The following is a 27,788-nucleotide window of genomic DNA, read 5'->3' as shown; positions in this document are numbered from 1 at the left end:
AAAATAAAAATATTAAATTGATTAGAGTTTTGTGATTTAATTGGTTAAACTCGTAACTCGAGTCATGAATTCTACTGAATTTACTAATTATATTTTTTAAATTATTTTTTATTTAATTATATTATAATAAAAATAAATACTCAAAAAATTAAATACGAACCAAATACCAAAAAATTATAAGATAACGAAAAATATTCAAAGAAAAAAGGGATCAAAATAAGAAAAAGAAAAGGAAGAAGATATGCTACACTATATGAATAACAAAATATATGTTAGAGGTGAGAAAAAAAACTGAAAAACTGATTAAATTGAGAAAACTAGAAAAAAAAAATAACCAAAAAAACCTAACCGTGAAAAAAATGATTAAACTTATTAAAATTTTGAAAAAACCTACCGGTTCAGTTCGGTTTCGGTTTTATAAGTCTGAAACAAAAAAAACTGAACCTAACCCAAACCAAAAAAACCAGAAAAAACCGAGCTAAACCGGTTTTTATCCTAAAACCCGAAACCAGTCGGTTTGAACTAATTTTGATTTTTTTTAAAAAAAATTAGTTTAGTTATATTTTTTTATAAAAACCGGACCAGATCAAAAATAATCACCTCTAATATATGTGTTTCACTCTGTTTTTTCTAGTACAAGTATAATACAAAAAATTGTATGAAAAATTAAAGAAAACATGAGAAATTTCACAACAATACATGAATTCAAACTGAAAATCACTGCGTTGTATGAGAGTTACTATACAGTATTGTTGTTGTGTTCTCATCATCGTCAATTTTATAATTGAAGAATTTTTGTTGAAAAACTAAGGACTATTATGCGCATATTAAAATATCAAGGACTATTATACTCATTATAAAGAATCAAGGAGCAAGGACTATTCTATTATGGGAAGAAAACAACCGCTGTCCTTGAACAAGTAGAAGACCAGATAACAAAAGCAGGCACGCGCAGAGCCGAGCGTGACTGTCAACTTTTGCTATTTCCAATCTCAGCAAGGCACGCAGCTCTAAAAAAACCACTATAAACCTTTATCTTCTCTTCAATTCCCTCTCAAACCTCTTTTTATTTTTATTTTTTAAATTTCAATCTAGGGTTTTATTCTGGGTTTTGACTGAAACATTTAGTCATCAGATCAAACGGTTGTGGCTTATCGTCTATAACAAAACACAATGCCTCCTCGTGCATCAAAGCGAAAAGCGACGGCCCCACAGAACTCCTCCTCCGTCACATCAGCTGACGATTCTCCTACTGGTACGATTGCTGGTTTGGTACCTCTCTCTGTGAATCTTTAATTTCGTGTTTGGTTTCCGGGAAACCGCGGGAAAATTAAAATTGAAAGTTTGGGATTTTGAATATTTTGTAACTTTATTGAATAAGAATCAAAATTGTTGATTCTGTATCAAGGATTTGATAATTACTTGGAAAGATGCTGAAAACGATTTCAAAGATTAAATGCAATGCAATGCAATTAGTTCGTTATCAGCTTTAAAAGTTTTATTTGTTAGTATTTGATTGTATTGTAATTTATTTTTTATGAAAATTGGATTAATTTTTTGTTATTGTGTAACTTAGATTAATAACGTTACTGATTTGTATAATGATTTGTTTTATTTTATTTATAAGTTTAAGAGACAGTCTGTTTGGTTGTCAAATAATTCAAGGAAGGTATAGAATTTTTGGATTTTGTTCATTAATTATTGGGTTTTTTTTTTTAAAAAAAAATATTATGGGGATGAATTCGTGTTTTTTTTTTCCCTTGTAGTACAGATAAATTTAGCTAGGTCCTATTTTTGTCATAGTTTTCTTATGGTAGCGCACCTTTTATAATGTTTGAAGATCTGATGAAATGGGCATTTTTTTTTGAAGATCTTAGTACTGATTAAATTATTACAAAAAGAGTGAAGACCAAGACTTTGAGAGTTCGGTGGTCCAAGTTCAAATCCTGTACTTCCTTTTTTATCTGATTATTATTTATATGATATATTGAGATTGCATGGACAGCATGGATATTACTGTTTTAAGATGCAGGAAAGGGCAGGGAAAGGAATGTTTGTGAAACTATCAATTTTAGCACTGAGAAGATAGGCTTCCTTAATCCAAAATTTGTTTTATACTCTTTTAGTTATCAAGCCGCTATTGGCCTAGTTTTTACCAAACAGTGTTCTCCAGCTGCTGTTGTTGGTTGGCATCATAATCATATGATTGGACTTTGCTTATATAAAATAGCAGACGCTTGTAATTAGTAATTCATATATGAACTAAATGCATTTTAGATGCACTTTTGATTACCATTTAAATCTTGCCACAAGATTTTCTTTTGATTATTTGAAGCCAAGTAAGCTCTGAGGGTCATTTTGATCAAATATGATTGGCATCTTTATCTGATCTGTCCAAATATTTTTCCACCTGCTGTTAATTTCTAACAGGATAACATTATCCTTTTTGCAGCCTCAGATAAAACCAAAACAAAGAAGACAGATCGGCTAGATAGCCTATTTGATTCATATGCAAATAGCTCGTTAGGCATAATTGAGTAAGTTTTCTCTTGTTATTGGAATTTTGATAGCGAATATTCGCAAATCTAGTTTATTTCATTGACATGAGAAGCATTAGCTCCGTGCCTGTTTTGGTCACCGCACGATCATGCTATTTAAAATTATGTTGACTGATGTTAGCATTCCACAATAGTTTTGTTCCCACCTGGTTATTTGTAAACTACATGTACCATGATGCTCTAAAAAATGTTTTTTCAAGTATTGAAACGCTGATGTGTAAATTGTAAACATTAAAAGGGGATGGCAAGCTGTTTTTTTCTTTGAAAAAATTCCGGTTATCTTGATGTGTGATATACACCAAAGATATATATGCATAATCTTATAATCACATGGAAATTGGTGGAACTTTTGCGTGGCCAGACATGCCTTTCAAACAGGAATTTCAAATTTCTTACTATTATCTCATTTGTGCCCAAACAGCCCAGAAGGAATTGAGGCATTGTGTTCAGATATGAGCGTGGAACATACTGATGTTAGGATCCTAATGTTTGCATGGTATGTCATTTATCGTCAAAATGTCTGGGCTGTTTTTTATTACTTTTAGCTCTAATCCTGTACCTTAAATTTGTTGGTCTCTGTATTTCAGGAAACTGAAAGCTCAAAGGCAGGGTTATTTTACACGGGTAAGCACAAGCATGGTCTTTATTATCTTGTGCTTGTTTCTGTATGGAACAGTTTATTTTTCGTGTATCAGCTACGTCATGTCTTATTTGTCAAGTATACGGCATCCTCTCTCCTCTAAAAAAAGTTTATGGTGTCCTTAAATTTATATAGTGAGTTCAGAGGAAGAGGCTTAATGAAATGGATACAAATCTTGTAATCAGTGATCTAAAGAGAAGTGACGATTTAAGGGGAAAAATAATTTTATTTCAAACTAAACACACCCAGACACAATCACTTTATGTTGTGCTATATTTATGAAAATTACTTAAGGATATCCCATCTTTGAATCCTGAGAAATGGCCCTTGTACTGACATTCTTTTGGTTCAACAATCCTCTTTATGGTCCATTATCCTCTTTTTTATCAGGATGAGTGGCGAAGTGGCATGAAAGCTCTCAAGGTTGATTCTCTCAGCAAATTAAAGAAAGGGCTGCCAGAACTGGAAAAGGAGGTGTTACTTTGTTTCTGGAGTAGTTACTGATGTTTTCCTGTACATTATTCAGCATTCCTGTACATTATTCAGGTTGATGAGTTACTGAGTTCGCATTTTTATACCCTGAGTAGGTAAACACACCAGAAAATTTTCAAGATTTCTATTCATATGCATTTCGATACTGCCTAACAGGTGAGAACAGCATAGAGAGGGGTGTGGTTTGACTCTATGAAGTTTGTTCTCTTTCTTTAATCCCAGTCCTTTTTTTATTTCATTAACTGTCTCAGAAGAGAAGCAAAAAACTGTAGACATTGAGAGTGTCTGTGAATTGCTGAATCTTGTGCTTGGGTCACAGTTCCAATCCAAGGTTGATTTATTAATAGAGTATCTAAAGGTGGGTGGCTGATGCTGCAGTGATAATACTAGAATCATGACATTTTTTCTATCTAAAATATCTGCCTTTTGCCTTGTTTTCTGACTTTCTGACTTTTGATGCTGCAGATTCAGTCTGATTATAAGGCGATAAACTTGGATCAATGGATGGGTTTTCTTCGTTTCTGCAAGGAAGTGAGTTAGTTTCTGCTGTGGTTTCTTCATAGTTCTCACCTGTGGTGTAGGACGCGAAGTTGATTTTGTACTAACATGACAGGCTGAGTACCCAAGACAATTGTGCAATCTATAAGCATTTTGAAATTATAACTCTGGAAAATATTGTTAATCACTAGAACTGCAATAGTTTGTACAAGGGATCATAGCATGATCGAGAACTTTACTGGGCTTGATCTTACTATGATCTCTCACACAAACTAGACTTGGCAAGGTATGCAATTCTGCAGCCCTGAGCTGCGAGGTTCCTGCCATGCAATAGGTTCCTGCCATGCAATGGGATGTCACGTTCAAATAACATCAGGGATTTGTTTATAAGATTCTCTTAGTCGAAGCAAATCTAAGCAACATTAATAAATGACAATATTTAGTTGAAAATGTACATTAAAGCACATTGTGGAGTAGAAGTAAAGCAATTCTTGGTGCATTTGTCTAAAGGGAAAACCCTTCATTTTACATTGTTTGCAGATTAGCTTTCCAGATCTTGAAAACTACGATGCAGACCTAGCTTGGCCCTTGATCCTAGATAATTTTGTTGACTGGATGAAAGAAAAGCTTAGCTAGATTCAGCATTTTTTTTGGCGTTTTAACAGTGAGGTAAGCTGTTTTCATCTACTCAAGTTGGGTTTTGAAGCAGTTGGAGGAAATGCGCAGAAATTTTGATGACTGCATTTGAATTGCCTTGTTTGCAGGAATTTGTTGAAATCGTGATTATGAAGCACGTTTTTTAATCCACACCCTCACCTTGAACTTTCAAAATATTTTCATTATATGCTGTAATTTTTCCTTTTCCATGTTTTTTTTCCTGCTCCATTAACTTATAAATTTCCTGAGCCATCTGCTGAAAACAAAAAAGACAGGGTTCTCAAGCCTCTGGTTCCATGTCGACTGGCCTAGGAAAACAAAGAAGACACGGTTCCACTTATTTTACATACGATTCTGAAAGAAAACTAACTTAAGATCGAAGGAAAGAAATGGCGAATCTTGCCTTCGGCTCTAATCTTCTAGTAACCGTTTTCAAATCACCTGCCTTGATAGCCATATTCCCAGGCATCCCTTTGAGTGCTTTATGCTCAATCTCAGGCTACTGCATTTCTTATTTTCTCATAAAATCCTTTGCATTATCTTTCTGTTCAGCGTTGCCCATTGTCAAACCCTCAAAACCTCGTAACAAGGCCGGTGAGTGCACATCTTGGATAGATCAGCACATCAAATTGCCTCGCAAATTACATGAATATTCTGTCTGAAATGCCTAGAATTAATGACACGGTCGTGCATGTACCATAACATTACATGGCACAGATCAATCACGAGCTTGAAGAAATTGGAGTGTTTTTATAGTGGAGGAAATGCTATTGTCCAGCATATCTAAAAATTACAGAATACCCCTCTACAAAAATACATAAAATTTATTTATTTGTTGTTTGCATCGTTAACCACAAAATTATTTCCATGAAATTATGTTAGTGATTGAGGAATAAGAAGGAAAAAATTAAAAACTTGATTTATTTTTTGAAATCTGGCAATGTATTAACTTTGTAAATTCAAATTTTATTTGTTCACTCGTATCTCGAACCACACCAGACACAGGTATTACCATGTTTATCAGAATTGTGTTAATTTTTGTTATCTTACCATTAAGCAAAAACTAGTTAAAAAAATAAAATTGTTAAATCTAGTACAATCTATTATTCAAGTTATGGATTTGGCAAGTTAGGCTACAAAACCCAAAACAATTTATTATATCCGTTTCGATATATTAAAAAAAGATATTATTATAATTTTTTTAAAAAACCAAACTATATTTTTTAATGATTATTGAAGTTAACTTTAGATCTGCCAATTAATTGAATTATGTTAAAGTAACTTCCACAAAAATTAATTTTAAACTCGAATTAAATAAGGAGTTGAGTCAAAAGAATTTAAGATTAACTTACTAGATTGAGTTTAATAATAATATCAAATAATTTATTACGATTTAGATAAAATTTTTATATTTATATATTTTTTATTCTGACTTGCGGCATGAGCCAAAAACTAGTTACATGAAGCAGTGTTGGTATAAAATATATTTCCTTTTGCCTGATCAAATGTTTTTCTTATAAGGTTTTTTTTAAAAAAACATAGTTATCACATTTAGTCTGAATAATAAGTTGAATAATAAGTTTATTAAGTCAAGATCAATCTTAAAAATATATTATTTTGCTTTTTTAAAATGAAGATATTATTTCTAACAATGATTTTTTTAAATAATTGAAATTGTCATGATTAGATGTCAATTAAATTTAACTGAAACGTAAATTTAATTGAATTAATTCAGATTAATTATAAAAATATATTATTTTATTTTTTTAAAATGAGATATTGTTTCAGACAAGATTTTTTTAAAATAATTGAAATTATATGATTGGATCTCACACAAATTTAAAATTTAACTGAAATAACTAGATTTATCGGATAAATCTTTAAATTAATATGAAATGAACTCAGCCTGAAACAGGCTAAACTGAATTTAACAGCTATGTTTTTTCAAAAGGGAAGAGCTGAAACGAAAGCATATTTATTGAATGACTTGGCCAACTTTTTTTTTTTTTCCATGGGCGTGTGTATAATCAGAAGATTAGTTTTCTTAATTATTTCTATTTTCACAAATACACGCATGAAAGTCGTTTAATCAACATTTTAATCGAGTAATTCTAGAAAAAAGAATAGCTGTTCTAAACTAAAATCTTAGTGCCTAACATTTGAAACACGATTAGTCTTACTTTTATTAAAACGACTAATCAATAATTTTCCATGAGATTTTCCATTTTCCATGGCAGTGGCTTCATGTCGACATCCCACGACCTCTTGGAAATTAGAAATCTTCAAGTTCAATTTTATAATTATTTATTTTTGTTATAATATTATTAAATAAAAAAATTAAATGTGAAGGAGTTTATGATTTAAGTTACAAGTTAAACTACAAAACCCAAATCGATTCAATACATTATTATTATAATATTAAAAATATATTTATTATCATAGCTTTTTTTGAAAGCTAAACAATATTTTTATCGATCTCCTGGGTTGTTTTTGAACACATCAAATCAACTAGGTCACATAAAAACAATTCTTATTAGAATTAATTTTAAACGCAAGCTAATCAAAGAGTTGAATTAAGAGGCTTCAAGGTTGACTTGTTAGGTTGGGTTTGATAACAATGTCATATAGTTTCTTTATTTTAAAATTTTATCTTTCATTATTTTTCTTTCGACTTAATCCTTTTTGTATTTATTTTATCTTTTAATATTTAATTAATTTTGAATTAGTTTTCGCAATTTTATTTCGATACACTTTCTATGAGTTACTACGATCTCAAATAAATATCTCGATATTTGGTTCATGCTTAATTTTCAAGCGTTAATTTCTATTATCAAACCATTGATCAAAAACTAGTTAAAAAATTAAAGTTGTTAAATCTAGTATAATCCATTATTCAAGTTATGAGTTTAGTGGGTTAAGCCATAAAACTCAAATTAATCTATTATGTTTGTCTTGATATTAAAAAAAATGTCATTTTAAATTTTTTTTAAAGTCAAATTACACTTTCTAACGATTATTCAAGTTAACTTTGAACATGTCAAGTCGATTGAGTTATGTTAGAGCAACTTCTATAAAATTTAATTTTAAACTTAGGTTAGATAAGGAGTTTGGTTAAGAGAATGTAAAATTAACTCACTAGATTGGAATAATAACAATATTATTTTTTATAAGTTTTTTTTATAAATATAGTTATTATATTTGGTGTGAAAAATGAGTTTAGCAAGTCAATGATCAATCTTAAGATTATATTATTTTGGTTTTTAAATGAAGATATTGTTTCAAACAAAGATTTTTTTAGAATAATTGGAATTGTCATGACTAAATTAACTTATATGTGTGTTGACTAAATTAATTAGATTTATTAAATCAATTTTTAAACTAATTTGAAATGAAACTCAACCCGAACCAATGAGTTGACAAGTTACAAACTCATTTTTGTCAAAAGGGAAGAGTTGAAACGAAAGCATTTTTTTTTTCCAGTATAATCAGAAGAGTAGTTCTCTTATTTCTATTTTCACAAATACACGCACGAAAGTCGTATAATCAACATTTTAGTGCCTATCATTTGAAACACGATTAATCTTACTTTTATTAACTCGACTAATCAATTATTTTGGGACTTATATAAAATGAGATCTTCTATTCTCCATGACCGTGGCTTCAAGTCGAGATCCCACAACCTCCTGGAAATTAGAAAGCTCCAAACCTTTTTATCCAATGACCCATGCCCTCGAAGCTGAAGAAAGAAAAAATAATCAAAGAGAACGTTAACCAACCCTAAAATAATTCACGAAATGGTAGCTGTAATTCATGGCCGGAAACTGGTTTACCTTGTTTTGAGATTTCCCACTCGCTATCATAACTGAGGGCCCATAAGAAGTAACCACGAAGACCAAGTGCCTGAGCAAACTCAAGCTTCACAGTTGTGGATCGGCTATCATCATATCCAATCCAAATAGTCCCGGCATAAGAATACGTGGATACAGTTTTGGCATCATACACCACGGTGGCACCATTCTCTTTATTGAATTTCTGCACCTGGGAAAATATCAGGACGCCATCATCTCCAGGACCGGCCGCCGTGGCCGGTGCTCCGATTCCATTTACCTTCGGGTCTTTAAGCAGCCAAGTCTTCCCGTACAGGGGCAGGCCCATGACCACCATGTTTCCAGGCACACCAGCACGAACCCACGACGTAAGCCCATAGCTCGTGCTTATGTTGCCATTAGGATCATATAATGCCGCGTGAGCTCCTGTAGCCGAAGTGTCCCATGAACCACGGTATTCATAACACATTGCATTGACCCAATCCAAGCTTTTGGCGATGGATGCCACTGGAAACTTCCGGTAGGTCTCGTCCCATTGAAAGTCGACGGCGAAGTAGACGGCAGCCGTGAGCAACAGAGGAGACCGGTGGGTGGACTTGGCTTCCTTTCTGATAGCAACTCTCCATTCTTTAAACAGCTGGCCCAAGTCAACCATCTCTTTTGGGTCCTTAGGAAATTCCCAGTCAAGATCCAGCCCATCAAATCCATGTCTTCTCGCCACTTCCATTGCTGAATCTATGAAAATGCTACGTGACCCTTTATTTGACGCCATTCTAGCAAAGAGTTTTGGATCACTACTACCTCCCCCAATTGAGACTAGTGTCTTCACCGGTGGGTTTTTCTGATGAAGGGTGCCAGTGAAATTCTTGAGCAGGGAAGCAGTTGACTCGGATACTTCGAGCTTGAAAGTGACATTACTCGGCAAGAGAAAGGCATAGAAGATGTGTGTGAACAAAGTGGTGTCGATGGCTGAAGGTGGGAAAGTTTGAGTCCAAGAAGGCCAATACGCAGCTTTGACAGCCGGAGGTGAAGCCATGACATATCCGGTGGTGATGGTAAAGAGTACAATGACTGGAAGGAGAAGAACCAATTTGTGGGTAGCCATTGAGTGCTTTGGGGTAATGCTCTCATTGTCAAAGATTTGTGCCTATATATATACATACATATATGGATAAATATCAAGAGATTATGAAAACGAAAAGGTTGACAATTCTTTATTACAATACAGCTGGCGAAAATACCGTTATTTTCCTCGCATGTTATTATAGATTGTTATCTTATTTTTTTTTAATTATTTTAAATATTAAATTGGTTAAAAATTTAGTTTTTTATTTTTTTTTAAAATACCGTGAATTACTACAGTATTTTCCCATATATTTTTTTGTTATGATTTTTTTCAAAATTATCTGTCGATTTTATTTTTTTAATATTGAGCTGGTTGAGAATTACAGTTGTGGCTTTTCTCACAAAACGTCATGGATTGCTACAGTATTTCCCCACATGATTTTTTTTTGTTTTTTTATATATATTTTTTTAAAATTATATCTGTCGATTTTATTTTTTTTAATATTGAGTTAGTTAAGAATTTAGTTTTGTAATTTTTTTCTTTTAAACATTGTGGATTGCTACAGTGTTTCCCCATATGATTTTTTTCTTTTTTTTTTTAAATTATCTTTGTCGATTTTATTTTTTTTAATATTGAGCTGGTTAGATTTTAACTTTGTAATTTTTTTTCTTTAAAACACTGTGCATTGCTATAGTGTTTCCCCACATGTTTTTTTTTGTTATGATTTTTTCCAAAATTATCTTTATCGATTTTTTTAATATTGAGTTGATTGATAATTACAATTATAATTACAAGAAAACTAAATCATGTGGGGAAAGTACTATAGCTTTTCTCACAAAACACTGTGGATTGCTACAGTATCTCCTTACATGGTTTTCTTTTTTTATGAGTTTTTTTAAATTATCTTTTTCTATTTTATTTTTTTAACATTGAGTCGGTTGAAAATTACAATTACAAGTAAAGCTAAATCATGTGGGGAAGCACTATATTTTTCCTCACAAAATACTGTGGATTGCTACAGTGTTTCCAACATGGTTTTTCCTCCCTTTTTTGTGTTTTTTTTTGTTATGATTTTTTTCAACATTATTTTTTTTATTTTTTTAATAATGAGTTGGTTGAGAATTTAGCTTTGTAATTTTTTTCTCTTTTTATTAACAAAAAAGCTAAATCATATGGGGAAATCATTGTATCTTTCCTCGCAAAACACTGTGGATTGCTACAAATCATTCTATACAGTCTCTAAGTTTTTGATCACCAACACAATTTTATTTTTTTCCGTCATGGAATATTGGCTCCATCATACTTTCAGTATTTATTACTTATCTAACACTGATTCACAATTATAAAACTATCAAGCATATTTGTTTCATAAGCTTGAGATGCAAGTATACCATCTTGTTATACTTATTTCTCGTTGGTACATGTTTTGGATGGTTGTGCTTATCCTGCCATTGTTGGAGGCATTGTTGGAATACGTCAGCTATTTTGACTATTGGTGATTGTTTTACAAGAAAAGTAGGCTATTTTAAATTTGAACTTGGTAACAAGTTGGATCGAGTGAATTTAAGATTTGATTTATTGGATTGAGTTTAATAATAATACCAAATAATTTTTTTTAGTCTGAACAAATTTTTTATGTTCATATTGTTTTTTAATTTGACCTGCAGTGTAGCATGTACCAGAAACTAGTTACATGTAAAATAAATAGGAAGAAGCATTAATATAAAATATATTTTCCCTTGCCTAGTCATATGTTTTTTTGTGAAGTTTTGGTCTGAATAATGAGTTTATCAAGTAAACTCAAATCAATTCTAAAATTATATTATTTTATTTTTTTAAATGAAGATGTTATTTCAGATAATTTTTTTAAAAAAATTAGAGTTAATTGACTAGATTTTACATGGATTTGATTGAAAATATAAGATTTATCGAATCAATCTCCAAACTAATTTGAAATGAAACTCGGCTCAAATAAGAATATGATTTTACAAATTACAAATTCACACGCTAAACTGAATTTAACAACTACGTTTTTTCAAAAGGGAAGAGTTGAAACAAAAGCATATTTGTTGAATGACTTGGCCAACTTTTTTTTTTCCATGGGCGTGTGTATAATCAGAAGAGTAGTTTTCTTAATTATTTCTATTTTCACAAATACACGCATGAAAGTCGTTTAATCAACATTTTAATCGAGGAATTCTAAAAAAACAAATAGCAGTTCTGAACTAAAATCTTAGTGCCTATCATTTGAAAGTTGAAACACGATTAATCTTACTTTTATTAACTCGACTAATCAGTAACTTTGGGACACAAATAACATGAGATCTTCCATTCTCCATGACCGTGGCTTCAAGTCGAGATCCCACAACTCGACTAATCAATAATTAGAAAGCTCCAAACCTTTTTATCCAATGACCCATGCCCTGGAAGCTGAAGAAAGAAAAAATAATCAAAGAGAACGTTAACGTACCCTAAAATAATTCACGAAATGGTAGCTGTAATTCATGGCCGGAAACACGTTTACCTTGTTTTGAGATTTCCCACTCGCTATCATAACTGAGGGCCCAAAAGAAGTAACCACGAAGACCAAGTGCCTGAGCAAACTCTAGCTTCACAGTTGTGGATCGGCTATCATCATATCCAATCCAAGAAGTCCCGGCATAAGAATACGTGGATACAGTTTTGGCATCATACACCACGGTGGCACCATTCTCTTTATTGAATTTCTGCACCTGGGAAAATATCAGGACGCCATCATCTCCAGGACCGGCCGCCGTGGCCGGTGCTCCGATTCCATTTACCTTCGGGTCTTTAAGCAGCCAAGTCCTCCCGTACAGGGGTAGGCCCATGACCACCATGTTTCCAGGCACACCAGCACGAACCCACGACGTAAGCCCATAGCTCGTGCTGATGTTGCTATTAGGATCATATAATGCCGCGTGAGCTCCTGTAGCCGAAGTGTCCCATGAACCACGATAATCAAAACACATTGCATTGACCCAATCCAAGCTTTTGGCGATGGATGCCACTGGATACTTCCGGTAGGTCTCGTCCCATTGAAAGTCGACGGAGAAGTAGACGGCAGCCGTGAGCAACAGAGGAGACCGGTGGGTGGACTTGGCTTCCTTTCTGATAGCAACTCTCCATTCTTTAAACAGCTGGCCCAAGTCAACCATCTCTTTGGGGTCCTTAGGAAATTCCCAGTCAAGATCCAGCCCATCAAATCCATGTCTTCTCGCCACTTCCATTGCTGAATCTATGAAAATGCTACGTGACCCTTTATTTGACGCCATTCTAGCAAAGAGTTTTGGATCACTACTACCTCCCCCAATTGAGACTAGTGTCTTCACCGGTGGGTTTTTCTGATGAAGGGTGCCAGTGAAATTCTTGAGCAGGGAAGCAGTTGACTCGGATACTTCGAGCTTGAAAGTGACATTACTCGGCAAGAGAAAGGCATAGAAGATGTGTGTGAACAAAGTGGTGTCGATGGCTGAAGGTGGGAAAGTTTGAGTCCAAGAAGGCCAATACGCAGCTTTGACAGCCGGAGGTGAAGCCATGACATATCCGGTGGTGATGGTAAAGAGTACAATGACTGGAAGGAGAAGAACCAATTTGTGGGTAGCCATTGAGTGCTTGGGGCTAATGCTCTTATTGTCAAAGATTTGTACCTATATATATACATAGAGAAATACCAAGAGATCATGAAAAGGAACTTGAGGAATAGTTATAATATTCATGAGTTTGATCTTTCTAAATTATTGGAGATTTATATAAATATTAATTTTAAAATTTATAAAATTAGTTGAAATGTACATTTCGGATACTCATTTAAAAAAAATTATGAAAACATAAAGTTGACAATTCTTTATTATATTTATTTATCGTGGGTGCATGTTTTGGATGGTTGTACTTATCCTGGCATTGTTGGAAGTTGAAGGAATAAGTCAGCTATTTTGACCACTGGTGATTGTCTTACAAGAAAAGTAGGCTATTTGACTATCTAGTGATTGTAATTTATTACATGCCACTCAAAGTGCGTCGGGTGTCGAGCACTTAAACATTATTGTTTTTGTAAAGTATTTAAATTATTTAATTTAAAATTTTTAACATATTAAAATGATTAAAAAATATTTAAAAAAAATATTAATTTAATATTTTTAAAATACATTAAAAAACAAAAATTATTACATTTCTAACAATGTTTTTTTGTATTAACATGGATGAACTAGTTTGCGCGTACTTTAACAAATCCTACGGAATTTGAAGTTAACGATGATATAAATCTCTTTTAATTTTGAGATTTATAAGACTCGAACTAATAACTTTTAAAAAATAAACTCAAAATCTAACTAATTAAATTACACTATTTATTATCATTATGCTATGACAATTTTTTTTTTCTATGGGTGCTAGAGGATCAGGTAAATGACCATTATAATATCTCTAGAAGCCGTCCCTCGAGACCCATTCAATTGTTCTTTACACCGAATAAAAAAAGAAGGATAGGACTCAAGAACAATAAAACAGTGTAATCACGAGAAATTGGACAGGAGAGTTAGACATTTCTGATTAGAAAAACAAGCAGCAGTCAAGATACATGTTGTAGCTTGAACAAATCAGATTTCTTGAAGATATGCCTAGCTAGTCTACTTACAATGCTTCCAATAATTAATTAAATATTGTTTGTCCATTTTGAGAAATTGAAAACTCAAGAGCAACATCGAGCCCATAAAACACAATATTTCTCCATCTCGAAAACTAAATTTCTCTCATATCATATGATACTGACAAACTCGAAAATATTTCGAATGATTATGCTTCTGTTCACAGTTGTTTAATGGGTCTTGATGGATTTTTTTTAAAACAAGTTCGGATGTTTCGGTGGCTTGGACAAATTCTCCCTTTGTTTTTGGGCCCAATTCTGAGCCCATATGTCCCTCCCATTTTAGTAGCACTTCTCTTCTTTATTGGGCTAGGTTTTGAGCCCAATAGTTTTTCATTGGGTTTAGTTTTGAGAAGGTTTCCTTCTCTAGAGAAGTTTTTGGCAAAAATTCATAAGGAAAAAAAAAGTTTGCCTAACAAATTTTATCTTGTTAGTTTTTTGAAGATTTTTTTTATGTAAAAGCCGTGTTATTCTCACTTTGTTATGAATTTATCTGACAATAAATGATCATCATTCCATATAAATTAAATTAAATGACTTATGAGTTTACACTAATTTTTTTTTGATAAAAAAATTAAAATTGAATAGACACTATTATTCATTAACTAAAATTAAATGCCCCAACATGATGAATAATGGAATTCAAGGCATTTTTCATTTTAGTCAACATTTCTAGGATTTTTTTTTAAATTTTAAATTTAGTTTTTTTTTCAATTTCATTCTTCAATATTGGGTTTATTGTTTTTGAAGTTCATAATTTGTTTTGATTTAATTTTTATGGGATTATCACGATCTCATAACTCGGGTTGCAAGGTTTGCAACTTAGCCAAGTTGACTCAGTTTGTTTTTTGTCCCTTTTTAAGTGATTTTATTTTTTAATTTTATCTTTTAATACTAGATTGATCGAGAATTGGATTTTAGAATTTTTTTTTCTCTTTCCATGAAGTTATCCCGATATCCTAATCTAAATTTGACTTGTTAATCTAGGTTGACTCTGATAATTTTTTGATTTTTTTTCATTTTAATCCTTCAATATTGAGGTGATTGAGAATTGGGTTTTAATTTTTTAATTTGTTTTTTTATTGGGTTATCATAGTATCATGACCTTAATTATGGGCTTTATAATTTGTTTCGGCTTACGTTCTATGAAATTATCATAGTCTCATAACCCATGTTAAGGGTTTGGTCGATTGACTTAGGTTTAATCAGGTGATTTTTTGTGTCTTTTTTTAGTTGATTGTTTTTAATATCATAATTTAACATTGGATTAAATGAGAATTAAGTTTTATAATTTGTTTTAATTTGTATTACATGAGGTTATTCCGATCTCATGACCTAAGTTTGACAGGTTAATCCGGGTTAACTTAGTTCATTTTTTTTAGTTGAATTTTATTTTTAATTTTATCTTTCAAAATTGAATTGATTGTGAATTGAGTTTAATATTTTTTTTATTTGTTTTCTATAGGGTTATTAGAAGCTCATGATCTAAGTGACGAATTTGACAAGTTAACTTGAGTTGATCCGAGTTATCATTTCAATATTTTAAAAAAGATATATTCTTAAATTTTTTAGTTAAATTATATTTTTATTGGTAATTTGAATTATCTTTGATCTTGTCAAGTTGACAAGGTCATATCATATAAATCTCTTTGTAGGTTAATATTTTTTTCTAATAAAAAAATAAATTTACAACAAATAAATATTTTTTTTTACATTATTGTTTTTAGCCTGACATGCGGCGTACCGCCACAATGATATAACAAAAACCTATTGCAACTGGTAGTTCATCTTAAATACCCTAGTTGATGCAGTTGGTGATACTGCCATTAGAATATGTATCTCTTTGGGCGTTGCCATGGTAGGATGCCCTCTCAGGAGTCTTTTTGTGCCTTTCGTAAAATCTGTAGAGAGTAAACACTCTGGACTCTTAACAAGGATTGGGAATGAGCTTTCAATGACTTTCCACCCAAGCTGGAATAGCTATTTCCAGAAAGGGCATTGCATTACATAAACGCTTTCTTTTTGGGACTTGGTAGGTACAGCCCTGTGAAGATCAAGGCCAGACTTGTATGGTGGAAAATGTCCTTCCCTCGTTTTTTAACTGGAAGGAGACTTCAACAGAAGTTCTACTCTATTTGTAGATGGACAAAAAACATTTAGCAACTAATATCAACAAAGATTTAATGAGTGCAAGGAAGAAGAACAGAGGTCAGGACGACAGAAGCTAAGTTATAATTTCTTTAGCTTAATATAGGTTGGATTGTCAACAGGGTTCCAATTGGGAAACTTGCGAATCATTGAATGAACACATTACTTGCTGGGATGAGGATGCAGTTTCCATGTCCCCTTTCTTTTTTTCTGAAAATCCTGGCCTTTCAGGAGTAGCAATAGCCAGGGAATCATCATTTTTGAGCATTGAGAAAGCTTCTAGCATTGTTGGTCTAGCATCTGGATTTTCTTGGACACACAGCAGAGCAACTTGCATGCATGTCAGTAGTTTACAAGGTGAGGATGAGTCATCCAAAAATGGATCAATGAATTCCATTCCTTGCCCGTTTTTCCACAGGTCATATGCCTGCATGCATCAAGTCAATGTATTTCAAGCTGTCAACTCTACGTGAAATGCAAATAATGATATGAATTCAAGTAACTCACATATTCTAAAAGGTTCAAGTCTTCGTTTTCGCCGTAAAAACGTGTATTCGTCTTTCCACTTATCATTTGAAGGAGTACAACTCCAAAGCTATAAACATCATACTTAATGGAATATATGCCTTTCCTCGCATATTCAGGAGGAATATAGCCGCTGCAATATTGGACATGTTAATGCTAAGTATGTACAGCAAATAAGAAGTTGATGTCAATGAGATGGAGAGTATCGTTAATGAGAGGCAGCTACTTACTAAGTTCCAACAATTCTGCTCGTGTTTGCTTCATTCACATCTTTCCTGAAAAGTTTAGCCATGCCAAAATCTGATATCTTTGGATTCATTTCATCGTCTAGTAAAATGTTGCTAGATTTCAAGTCTCGATGAATTATTGTAAAATTTGAGTACTCTTGGAGGTATAGAAGCCCTTGAGTAACCCCTTCAATGATACGAACCCGCTTACTCCAATCCAAGCTATACCTTCTAATTGGATCTGCATAAAATGGCACAGGAGAAACTTTTAGTTGCTACTTATCTTAAGAATGACATTAATTTGGCATCCGTTGAGACCTCCCAATGCAGATGACTAGAATGATTTGAGCTTGTGGAGAAAAAAAACTGCTTGTCAATAAAATGTGTACTTATTAGCTGCAATGACTAATCAGAAAAAGATTGCAGACCAAAGAGGTAGAGATCCAAGCTTTTATTTGGCATGTACTCGTATATTAGCATCTTCTCTCCCCTCTCGGAGCAAAATCCCAGAAGCCTAACTAGATTTACATGTTGAAGTCTAGCCGTAAGCGAAACCTCGTTCTTGAACTCTTCAAGTCCTTGAGTTGATGATGCTGACAGCCTCTTCACTGCTATTTCCAGGCCTCTTGGTAATTTACCCTAGTACATTTTGACACTTGATGTTAGCATTATTTCCTGTAAACAAACCTGAAAATCTGAACATGAATCGTTCCAAACGTGAGACTTCCATTCAGGAATACAAAGGGTTAACCATACAATACCTTATAAACAGGGCCAAACCCACCCTCTCCAAGCTGGTTTTCTCTTGAAAAGTTATTTGTAGCTGCTTTAATGCTTTCAAAACTGAACACTTGCAGGATAGGAGCATCACCATCAAAATTTTCTGCAGCGGCCGATAAACTAGTTCCTCTACCAGAGAAACTTCTATCACCTAAGACTCTGGTTCCTGTAGCTGAAAATAGAAGAAGGAAGCAACCCAAAAATGTTTATCTGTTTATCATTCCATTATTGAAAGTAAATGATGAACCCTCTCAATTGATTAAAGTTTACCTTCTCGCTCAAAAAGTCTCCTTCTGTAGTAAAACATCAATGAGGCTGATAAGATACTGATCAAAGCAATTGGAAGCACAATTTTTAGCCATAAACAGCTCCTTTTTCCATGGTGTACCTCATCTTGTGCTGTTAATGCAGGTCACTAAATTAATCTCTCATCAAATTGAATACATAGTTTTTCATCTACTCTTTCTCAACTTCTGTGTGGTTGCGTATAAGGAAGGCTAAAGAATTGCTTTTTTTTACTAGTGATGGTGTCAAACAGGCACAGGAGAAACCAAAGCACAAACAAAAGCCTAGTTGGTATCTACATACAGACTTAACAGTTCAAGATGCTAAACACACATTGCAAGCTTAGGATTAGACTTCCACCTAGATTGACAGCAGATGTGGGGATACGCTGGTGCTGTGGTATTCTGTCTGACGCAGAGTATTGTCAAAGCTACCAGAGTTTTCAGTTTTCCTGACTAATTTACAATCTAATAAAAAATCATTACCAACCTGCCAGAGAAAGAGCCCAATTGTCATCATGGATCACTTGATACACGTTGAAACCAAGTAGCCCCTTTTCCTTCGCGTAAGAAATCTTAGCTCTAACTGTCTCCACATCATCAAAATTGATCCAAGTTGATCCAGCAACGAAATAATTCACTACATAAGTAGAATTATAAACTGACCTAGCTCCATAACCATAATTTTGAATGAATGATCTGATGAACCTATAGCCTATTGAACCATCAATGGTAATAACACCAGGACCTGAGGCTGGTGCGCCAAGAGAATTGTCAGTGGGATCCACTAGTTTCCAGGCATATCCATGGTACGGCATACCCAAAAGTAGTTTGTTTGCTGGATATTCTCGACTTAACCATTCTCTAATGCCAAAATCGGTAGAAATATTGCTTGAAGGATTATATAAAGCAGCATGGTTGCCTGTAAAGTTCTCCCTTGAAGGCATGTGATAGTCATATGCTACAACATGTGCCCAATCTAAATTCCTCTTCATTGAATTAATCGGATAACTTACACTTTGAAGACTTGGTGAGTAGCGAACGCCCATTGTTAGAATTAACTTCGACACGCTTGAGTTTCTTGGCTCGGAATCGACAGTAGCCCTCCACTCATCCAACAGAGTTCCTATATTCGACAAATCTGTGCTATTAGGCCAAAGCCAGAACAAGTCTATTCCTTGAAATCCAAGAGTCCTAGCTGTTTTTACCGAAGATTCAATAAAAGACTTCCTGTAGGAAGATTGCGTCAGCATTGAAGACAAGACAGAACTGTTAACTGCCTCACCTAAAATGGACTTGTATGTCTCAGCCTGCCCATTCCATATTGACAGAAGCGTTACAATTGAAGGGTTCTTGCGCTTGACGATGCCGGTGAAGATCGAGAAGTTCTGTTGAAAGTCAGATGGGATGGAGAGCTCATAGGTGGATGAGTTGACATTGGCAAATGCACAAAGAAGGTGTGTAAACAAGGCAGAATTTATGTCAGGTATTGGGAAGTCACTACCACCGTACCAGTAACCAGCTTTAATCCATTTTTGTGCAACTGAACAACAATTTTGGGAAGATAGGAAGGCGAACAAGAAGAAAAGGATAATGGTATTTCTGATCGCCATGAGATAGGGAAAGCTGATGCATAGTGTAGCGCCAGGTGCTTGATATTCTTGGAGTCTTGGATACACGTGCACCAGTTGACTGGCAAGTCCTCCTCTGGTGGTCGTCATTCGGCTGTTCGATTTGTAGAATTTCAGTAAATTAAAACCTCCAAAAATTAAAATCGCATCCAAACCGAAATGTGCTTCGTTTTTTCAGGTTTTGGAATGGAGAATCTCGGTAAAAAAACTGCATTTTTTTTCATTTTTAATATAAAAAATGATTTTTGGTTATTGATCGTCATAAATTAGATCTTGTATATTAATTTGTTGATATGTTAAAAGATTACCTATTTATTGTTTTTTTATAATTTATTTTGAAGAATAAAAAACCATCCCAAATTAGTTCCGTTCAATTACAAAATATAATTAAAGATATGAAATTCAGAGTCTTATGAAATTTCTTAAAAGTTTTTTGAATGCACCCTTATTTCTACTTTTTAGAGGTCTTCTAATAGGTCCACATATAATTTTTTTTCATGACCAATATTTTTTATTAGATATATAAAATATATAGACCATAAAAAATAAAATATTTTTGATTTATCAAACAAACTTAATCAAAATAATCTTAGAAAAGACTAAATAAATTATTTTAGATACACATTTAAAAACCATAACTATCATAAATTAATTATATAAATAAATTCGAGTATAAAGGTCCATCCGGTTGAAAAAAGCCACCTCCACATCCATCCATAATCGAATAAAAGTCAAGTATTTTTACCCAACTTTTCTTTCGCCTCTGCACCGCCGGTCAAATTAGAAATTTTTTAAACGTGGAAGAAAAATATCCAAATATTTTTAATATATTTTTCAACAATAAAATAAATTTTAATCAAAAACCAACTCAACTAATTAACCTTGAAACCTTAAAAGAATCATTTACTAGCAGAGTTTCAAGTGAGTTATTTTTATATGGCCCGATCAATTTAAAAAATCTAAAAATAATTTAGCTAACTAGAAAAATAAATTTTAAATATTAAAAATACTTAGATTTATGATTATAAAGCTATCATAAAGACACCACTCCAAAGGCGTCCCTTCCCATGGTAACAAATTTAAGAACTCTTAAAAAAATTTAAGTTATTAATTTTTTGAGTTGTTATTTTAGTCTGTCTTATTATTTTATAAATACATTTAATAGGTTATCTACATAATTTATTTTTAAAAAATTCTCATTTAATCATATTAGACTCATAACTAACTGCTTAAAAGATCACTTGTTATCGCACAGTCAACTGCATCATTGACATTAAAAAATAAGGAACAACTATTATGTGAATAAAATTTTTTGAGATTTTAATTAAAGTTTACTTTTGAGTCTACAGGTTGGACAAACATATGTATTTTAACTCAAAAATATATTTAGAAAAAAAAGTTTATTAAATTATAGTTTTTGTGTGAGACGGTTGATTAATTCATACAATTAGATTTAATTAGTCGACTAGTTAAGACAAATGATTGATGTTTCACCTTATCATGCTTTAGAAGCATGAGTAATGTGAAAATATGATAATTATGAAATTACTAAACAACCCTTCTAGCAAAGCAAGTTATTTATGTTTGATTAGGGGTGAAATAGTGATTTTGACCGTGTATTTAGTTACTTATTCGGTGAAATACCGAGCTCTTTTAGCTTTATATACAAAGCTATTTTGTTTTTTTCAATGCAGGAAATGTTTTTTTCCTTTCACTCCAACAACTCTATTGAATTCATGGTCTCTGATAACATTAACAGCTGCCTTTAATAAGATTTTTATGGCCGTCTCTCCATCTGTTGATGTTGAGTAGGGTTTCTCTGCAATAACATAGTAGCCATGCTGAAGAAACAGCTGTAATTATTTAGGTGGTGGTCCAATGATAAGAGCTTGAGACCAAGAGGTTTATTCTATTTGTGGTTTTAGGCTTGAGCTCTATAATTACTCATATGATAGCCATTGAAGATTTACATGGCCGTTAACTTCAGGACCCGTAGGATTAGTCGAGATGTGTGCAAGCTGCTCGAACATCCATGTTAAACTAAAAAAAATAAATAGCTGTGCTAGGGCTACAAAAATCAACCAATCCAGATATTATCATCATAATGAAATTCTAACACTAACACACCGTCTTCACATTATTCTTAATATCCACCAGAGTTGAATTGAAATTTCTGCACTGCATTCAAATTACACCCACTTTTTCTAGAGTTTATAACACGGTGGTTGTGGCGGTGGCTGTCGTTATGATTATGGTTAAAAATAAAACATTTAATTAATATGCATGGTTGAAGGTGATTTATTAATTAAAAATTTAATGTTAATTATTATGTATATATTTGATTTAAAAGAGTGTGCACGTATATAACATTACATTCTTTTGTATTACTAATGTTTGATATTTTGATGTTAGGTATTTTTTATTTGAAAATAATTTATTTTTTTAATTATTTTATTTTTAATGTAAGTACATTAAAAAAATATTTAAAAAATTAATATTTTTTTAAATAAAATGCAAAAAAATAAAATAAAATAAATTACCGCAACTCTAAACACTTAAATAGCACAAAGAAAACAATGGAAATGCTTCAAGGCTGTATTTTGGACGTGGATCTAACTAAAAGTCCATACAAACTTCGTTGTCGTAAATTAATAACCAAATAGAAAAGATAACAACATTTACCTACTAAAGATGAGACGAAAACATTTGAGACAAAAAAATATATTTTTTTATGTTTCTTATTTTGAAAACATATAAATTTATTTCAAAATAATTTTAAAAATAAATTTATTTTATATCTTTATATTTTATGTTCTTGTATTTTTTTTTTTAATGTTCTGAAACACTAAATAAAGTCAAGTGGGCTTAAATGTTACAGAATGGCAATGAATTGAGAGGCTAGATATTATTTGACAGGTAACAACCTTTGTCCTGCCTCAGTGAACAGATGTGATTCCTTAATTTTTGAGGAAAACAGGACATGCTCATGATCTTATGCCAGGGAAGGTGGAATGAATGTCTTGCATACGGGTCCCATGACAGAGAACCACATAAAATGAAATTGTTCTTCACAAGGAGGGTCTTTGTCAGTGCTACTTAAAATCCAAACCAAGCCGGATTAAACTAACAAAGCAACGTAAGGAGAGAAAAAATGTCAGAATCACCATTAAAGTGAATGCACCAAATGTGAAAGAATTGTTTGGTGCTTGCTTTCCATTATTGTGGAGGTACGCACCTTTGCAGACAAAGGTATCAGTTTCAGTCTTTTCATGCTGCGTGAACTTTGATCTTGATATATCTCCAAGCTGTGGTGATAGTAAACAATCAATAAACATGCAGTAAACGGAGATGAAATTCACAAACAGCACGTAGATTGGATAGGCCCCAACTTGTCTAGGATTTAACAGAATGCCTCTTCGCCGAGAGGTCTGGTGAAGATTTCAGCTAATTGCCAAGTGGGTATTGAGTTATCCCTCCAAAGTCTTTCCTTTTTGTGCAAGGCTGCTGACTATACATCAAACACAAAAGAAACCAGGTTCATATTTCTCAATTTTATTTTGTTGAGAATAAAATTTCATGTCAAGTAGTTTTATTAACAAAGAAAAAGCAGTTTCCAACTTTGACCCTTGACTTTTTATGGATCTTTGTCTACATTGGATCAGCAGAAGCCGTTTTCCTTGACTCCTGCCCGCCATAAAAAACATGGAAATCACAGACCTTCACAATTCCTTTCATTGTTCGTGCAGGAAAAAAAAATCTAAATAGAAAGAAACAATTTTAACCAAGAAGTTTGACACATGACCAGGGGGAGTCCCGGTCACCTTGATAAAAGCAGAGAAAACAGAGAAAGAACCCTTCTCACCCTACCCTATCTCTATCTAACCAAAAAATCGAGGCAATTTCTTCTTCTTTTTGTTGAAAATCTTATTGCACCATTGCTTAATGCATACGTCAAGCAATATGAGGCTGATTGGTCAGATTAACCAAATTTGTTTTGTTGCCACGCACAACATCCTATTCAATCTTCGTGGTTTTGTTTTTTTTTTTTTGTTTTTCCTTAGAGAAGAAAGGCCCTTAATCTTCCTTTTCTAGTTTGCTACTTTCCTTACGACTATTCCCTTAATGTTATTGAGAGAGAAAGGGAGGGAACTTCTGAGAAGATTTACATGCTATTATGGTTTCATATCTACAAGCTGACTTTTGAAACAATCATCGAGACGAGTGCTTTTCCCTAAATGCTGTTCTGATAATTACGATTGACACTAAAATGCAGGTTGATTCTGCTTTGCATGAAGTAAAAATGAGGGCTTCTATCCAAAGCATTGGGTTCTCATTCCTGCTGAGTTCCGTTTTGTACTGTTGTATACATCTGGTTGTAAAGCTATAGTAAATGATCTTACATTGTTGTGAGAGATGGACCCTTTTTGGTAGCCAACAATCATTAAGATATAAAAGAATAGGATCTATCACAATGACTTAGAAAGAATACATACAATCAGTTCAACCAGGAAGAAAAAAGGAGAGACTCTTGAGTTCTGTTCATGAAAGCCCTTACTTCAGCGAGGTTCCAAGTCAGATATTGTTGCATCATTCACAGAATAAATTTTATTCCTGATAACACTGTCCTCCTCTTCATCTCTTTTGGTTGAAAAGGAAGGCCTTTTTGGTGTGGCGATAGGCGCATTTTCATTTTTTAGCATCGAAGAAATTTTTAACATAGATGGCCTGTCCAAAGGATTTTCTTGGACGCATAATAGAGCAACTTGCAGGCATCTTGTGAGTTTACATGATGAAAAGGAATCGTCTAGCGTTGGATCGAAAAACTCCACGCCTTCACCATCTTTCCATAATTCATATGCCTGAAACAATTTGATAACCATATTGGTATTCAAATGCAGACTATGGGAGAAAAAAAAGTGAATTATGCATTCATATATTGGAAAAGATGTGACTGATCACTTACATATTCAAGAAGGTTCCAGTTTTCGTCTGCACCATAGTAACGTGTACTCTTCTTGCCACTTATGATTTGCAGGAGTAGAACTCCAAAGCTGTAAACATCATATTTCATGGAGTATATGCCTTTTCTTACATATTCAGGGGGAACATAACCACTGCAATTCAAAAAATAAATAAGAGTGAGAAGATTTAGCAAATAGTTCATGTCGAAATATATACCACTTTGAGACAATTTCCTTACTATGTTCCAACTATCCTGCTTGTGTTTGCTTCGAGTTCATCTTTCCTGAAGAGCCTAGCCATACCAAAGTCTGATATCTTAGGGTTCATTTCCTCATCCAATAGAACGTTGCTACTCTTTATGTCTCGATGAATAATGGTAAAATTTGAGTATTCTTGGAGATATAGAAGCCCTTGAGTAAGACCTTCAATGATTTGAACGCGTTTTCTCCAATCTAACATGTATCTTCTGATTCGATCTACATCGAAGTAGACCTTAAACAATTATTCGAGGTACATTTAGAAGGTTGGCCAACCTAAGCTAGAGAAAAAGATTCTACTGACCATAGATGTAGAAATCCAAGCTCTTGTTCGGCATGTACTCGTAGATCAGCATCTTTTCTTCCCTCTCGACGCAAAATCCCAAAACTGTAACTATATTCACATGTTGAAGTTTTTCTGTAAGCGTGACCTCATTTTTGAACTCCTCTTCACCTTGAGTCGAAGTTTTTGATAGTCTCTTCACTGCTATTTCCTTTCCGTTAGGTAGTTTACCCTGGCAAAACAAATGCCTCAAGCTGTCATGTTTTCGATCCTTTCAAAGTCATTCAAGACAATTACTTGCCAATATTCTGTACCCTCGACATCCTTCTTTCGTATAGAATATAAACATACAGCTTTTATGTAACTAGTGTTCTGCAGTGAAAGAATCAGAACGCATTTATATTTTGCCAAATTTATTTACCTTGTAGACAGAGCCAAATCCACCTGCTCCAAGTTTGTTTTCACTCGAAAAGTTATTAGTAGCCGCAGCAATCGTATCAAAACTGAGTGCTTGCAGATTTGGAGCCTCGCTATTAATAACTCTAGTAGCAGATAGTGATTTCTGGACACTCCCAGCAATTTCTGCTACCATGAAACAAATCAAAGAACTAACTGTATCTTAATCCTGGTGTAATAATTGCAGAACCAACTCAACATTTTGGTTAATATATTTGGAAAATTGTCACGACGGGAAGATGTTACCTTTTGAGCCGAGTTTTTTCCTTTTAAAGTAACAAAAAATTATGGTGCCCAACACGAGAAAGACCACAGCAATCGTAACCAGAATAGTTACCAATACCTTCCTCTTGTTCAGCCCATCTTCATCTTTTCCCTGAGCTGCGAACATTTCTCATCATGCGTAAGTATTGTTTTATGATATCTTTCTAGTGCAGTGAAAGCTCATTTACTCTATAAAAGACACCTCACAGAACTTAGTATTGCAGGGGAGGGAAATTGATTATTCAAAAGCAATTGAAACATCTCTAGTCCAGTATTCCATTAAAATAAAGAAGATAAAATGGGAGATCGAAATTTTCACTAACAACCTACCTGCTCGAGAAAGAATCCAATTATCGTCATTGGAGAGCTGAAATACGCTGTAACCACTAAGATTGTTTTCCTTTGCATAAGAAACCTTAGCCTTGATAGTCTCCACATCATCAAAATTGATCCAAGTCGACCCAACAACGAAAAGCTTCGTAACATAGGTAGAATTGTACACTGCTGCAGCTCCATAGCCATAACCTTGAATGAAAGATTTAATATTCTTATAACCCATGGAGCCATCACTTGTTACACCTGGACCCGAGGAGGGTGCCCCAAACTCTTTTTCGTTGGGGTTCACCAGTCTCCATGCATAACCATGGTAAGGCAAACCCAAAACCAGTTTGCTAGCAGATAATCCTCCTCTTAACCATTCCTTTATCCATTCATCGGTGTTAACCCAATTTGAAGTGCCATATAAAGCAGCATGTGCACCAGTAAAATTAAATTCTGCAGGCACATGATAGTCATATGCAACAAGATGTATCCAATCTAAGGTCCTTTTCATGATGTCAATAGGATAAGTAACCGAGTGCTGAGCAGGCGAGTGAGTAGCTGACATTACCAAGAGCAACTGTGACTTGCCAGATTTTCTTGAATCAGAAGCTATAGCGTCTCGCCACTCATCGAAAAGGATTCCTAGATTGGTCATGTTGATGCTCATACTTGGCCCAACCGAAAGGTCTAGGCCATCAAAACCATAAAGCCTCGCTGTATATATCGAGGACTCGATAAAAGACTTCCTATAAGAAGACTGATTTATCATTGAGGAAAAAGTTGGAAGACCCCCTCTCCTAGCCAAGATGGATAGAAGGGTTTTAACTGAAGGGTTCTTAACCCTGACAGTGCCTGTGAAGGTAGAGAAGTAGGATTCTTTGGAAGAGTTAATATGAATATGATAAGTAGAAGAATTTATACGAGAAAAGGCACATACAAGGTGAGTAAAAAGAGCAGAATTGATATTAGAAACGGGCAGTTCACTGGCGGAATCCCAGTAACCTGCTCTAATCCAGGTTTCTTGGGAGTTTGAGCTGTGAACATAGGAAGATAGAAAGAGAAGGAGGGTGATGATCATAGTGTTGCAAGCCATTGAAGAAGAAGCTTACTTTTGTAACACTAGCAGGACTCCTAATCTGTATCTGTGAGAAGTGAAACTCTTGGATCTGGGGCCTTGCATTTTTCCGAAAGGTTATTTGCTTGAAGTGTAATAAACGAGAATGATTTGAGTCCTGGTATTTTTAGTCTT

The 27,788-nt window shown here is 33.6% G+C and overlaps 5 protein-coding genes across 5 annotated transcripts; 1 reads left to right on the top strand and 4 right to left on the bottom strand.

Annotated features, from left to right (window-relative positions):
- The first annotated feature begins 943 nt into the window (after positions 1-943).
- On the top strand, positions 944-5,260 carry LOC133674231 (uncharacterized). The gene is made up of 10 exons (XM_062095259.1): positions 944-1,255; positions 2,453-2,537; positions 2,980-3,054; positions 3,146-3,182; positions 3,589-3,672; positions 3,786-3,846; positions 3,942-4,048; positions 4,156-4,221; positions 4,729-4,857; positions 4,953-5,260. Exons 1-9 carry the CDS (start codon positions 1,174-1,176, stop codon positions 4,822-4,824), a joined length of 693 nt encoding a protein of 230 aa, XP_061951243.1. The 5' UTR covers positions 944-1,173; the 3' UTR covers positions 4,825-4,857; positions 4,953-5,260.
- Positions 5,261-8,297: 3,037 nt separating this feature from the next.
- Positions 8,298-9,799, bottom strand: LOC133674318 (class V chitinase CHIT5b-like). Its single transcript, XM_062095363.1, has 2 exons — positions 8,676-9,799; positions 8,298-8,581 (listed from the first exon to the last, which is right to left on the bottom strand). The coding sequence occupies exons 1-2, from the start codon at positions 9,775-9,777 to the stop codon at positions 8,556-8,558; spliced, it is 1,128 nt and encodes a 375-aa protein (XP_061951347.1). The 5' UTR covers positions 9,778-9,799; the 3' UTR covers positions 8,298-8,555.
- Positions 9,800-11,684: 1,885 nt separating this feature from the next.
- On the bottom strand, positions 11,685-13,403 carry LOC133674869 (class V chitinase CHIT5-like). The gene is made up of 2 exons (XM_062096153.1): positions 12,263-13,403; positions 11,685-12,168 (listed from the first exon to the last, which is right to left on the bottom strand). Exons 1-2 carry the CDS (start codon positions 13,362-13,364, stop codon positions 12,143-12,145), a joined length of 1,128 nt encoding a protein of 375 aa, XP_061952137.1. The 5' UTR covers positions 13,365-13,403; the 3' UTR covers positions 11,685-12,142.
- Positions 13,404-16,556: 3,153 nt separating this feature from the next.
- Positions 16,557-20,101, bottom strand: LOC133673873 (cysteine-rich receptor-like protein kinase 2). Its single transcript, XM_062094798.1, has 7 exons — positions 18,856-20,101; positions 18,352-18,480; positions 18,063-18,253; positions 17,730-17,940; positions 17,305-17,542; positions 17,057-17,207; positions 16,557-16,976 (listed from the first exon to the last, which is right to left on the bottom strand). Exons 1-7 carry the CDS (start codon positions 20,084-20,086, stop codon positions 16,665-16,667), a joined length of 2,463 nt encoding a protein of 820 aa, XP_061950782.1. The 5' UTR covers positions 20,087-20,101; the 3' UTR covers positions 16,557-16,664.
- Positions 20,102-24,286: 4,185 nt separating this feature from the next.
- LOC133673874 (cysteine-rich receptor-like protein kinase 44) lies at positions 24,287-27,215 on the bottom strand. Its single transcript, XM_062094799.1, has 7 exons — positions 26,549-27,215; positions 26,201-26,335; positions 25,920-26,080; positions 25,520-25,730; positions 25,197-25,434; positions 24,960-25,110; positions 24,287-24,855 (listed from the first exon to the last, which is right to left on the bottom strand). The coding sequence occupies exons 1-7, from the start codon at positions 27,204-27,206 to the stop codon at positions 24,553-24,555; spliced, it is 1,857 nt and encodes a 618-aa protein (XP_061950783.1). The 5' UTR covers positions 27,207-27,215; the 3' UTR covers positions 24,287-24,552.
- Between the last annotated feature and the right edge of the window lie 573 nt (positions 27,216-27,788).

The sequence above is a fragment of the Populus nigra genome, chromosome 15 (assembly GCF_951802175.1).
Source record: "Populus nigra chromosome 15, ddPopNigr1.1, whole genome shotgun sequence".
NCBI classification, from domain to species: Eukaryota; Viridiplantae; Streptophyta; class Magnoliopsida; order Malpighiales; family Salicaceae; genus Populus; species Populus nigra.
Note: the sequence above shows the minus strand (reverse complement) of the source record. Positions and strands in the feature narration are given on the sequence as shown.

Coding starts and splice junctions, on each gene's coding strand:
- LOC133674231 (XM_062095259.1), top strand. CDS start 1,174: ATGCCTCCTCGTGCATCAAAGCGAAAAGCGACGGCCCCACAGAACTCC. Junction 2,538..2,979: donor AGCTCGTTAGGCATAATTGA/GTAAGTTTTCTC, acceptor GTGCCCAAACAG/CCCAGAAGGAATTGAGGCAT. Junction 4,222..4,728: donor TTCTTCGTTTCTGCAAGGAA/GTGAGTTAGTTT, acceptor CATTGTTTGCAG/ATTAGCTTTCCAGATCTTGA.
- LOC133674318 (XM_062095363.1), bottom strand. CDS start 9,777: ATGGCTACCCACAAATTGGTTCTTCTCCTTCCAGTCATTGTACTCTTT. Junction 8,582..8,675: donor GTGGGAAATCTCAAAACAAG/GTAAACCAGTTT, acceptor TTCTTTCTTCAG/CTTCGAGGGCATGGGTCATT.
- LOC133673873 (XM_062094798.1), bottom strand. CDS start 20,086: ATGACGACCACCAGAGGAGGACTTGCCAGTCAACTGGTGCACGTGTAT. Junction 17,941..18,062: donor GGTTTGGCCCTGTTTATAAG/GTATTGTATGGT, acceptor AAAATGTACTAG/GGTAAATTACCAAGAGGCCT. Junction 17,208..17,304: donor AGCAGAATTGTTGGAACTTA/GTAAGTAGCTGC, acceptor CCAATATTGCAG/CGGCTATATTCCTCCTGAAT.
- LOC133674869 (XM_062096153.1), bottom strand. CDS start 13,364: ATGGCTACCCACAAATTGGTTCTTCTCCTTCCAGTCATTGTACTCTTT. Junction 12,169..12,262: donor GTGGGAAATCTCAAAACAAG/GTAAACGTGTTT, acceptor TTCTTTCTTCAG/CTTCCAGGGCATGGGTCATT.
- LOC133673874 (XM_062094799.1), bottom strand. CDS start 27,206: ATGAGCATCAACATGACCAATCTAGGAATCCTTTTCGATGAGTGGCGA. Junction 25,731..25,919: donor GATTTGGCTCTGTCTACAAG/GTAAATAAATTT, acceptor TTGTTTTGCCAG/GGTAAACTACCTAACGGAAA. Junction 24,856..24,959: donor ACTGGAACCTTCTTGAATAT/GTAAGTGATCAG, acceptor AAATTGTTTCAG/GCATATGAATTATGGAAAGA.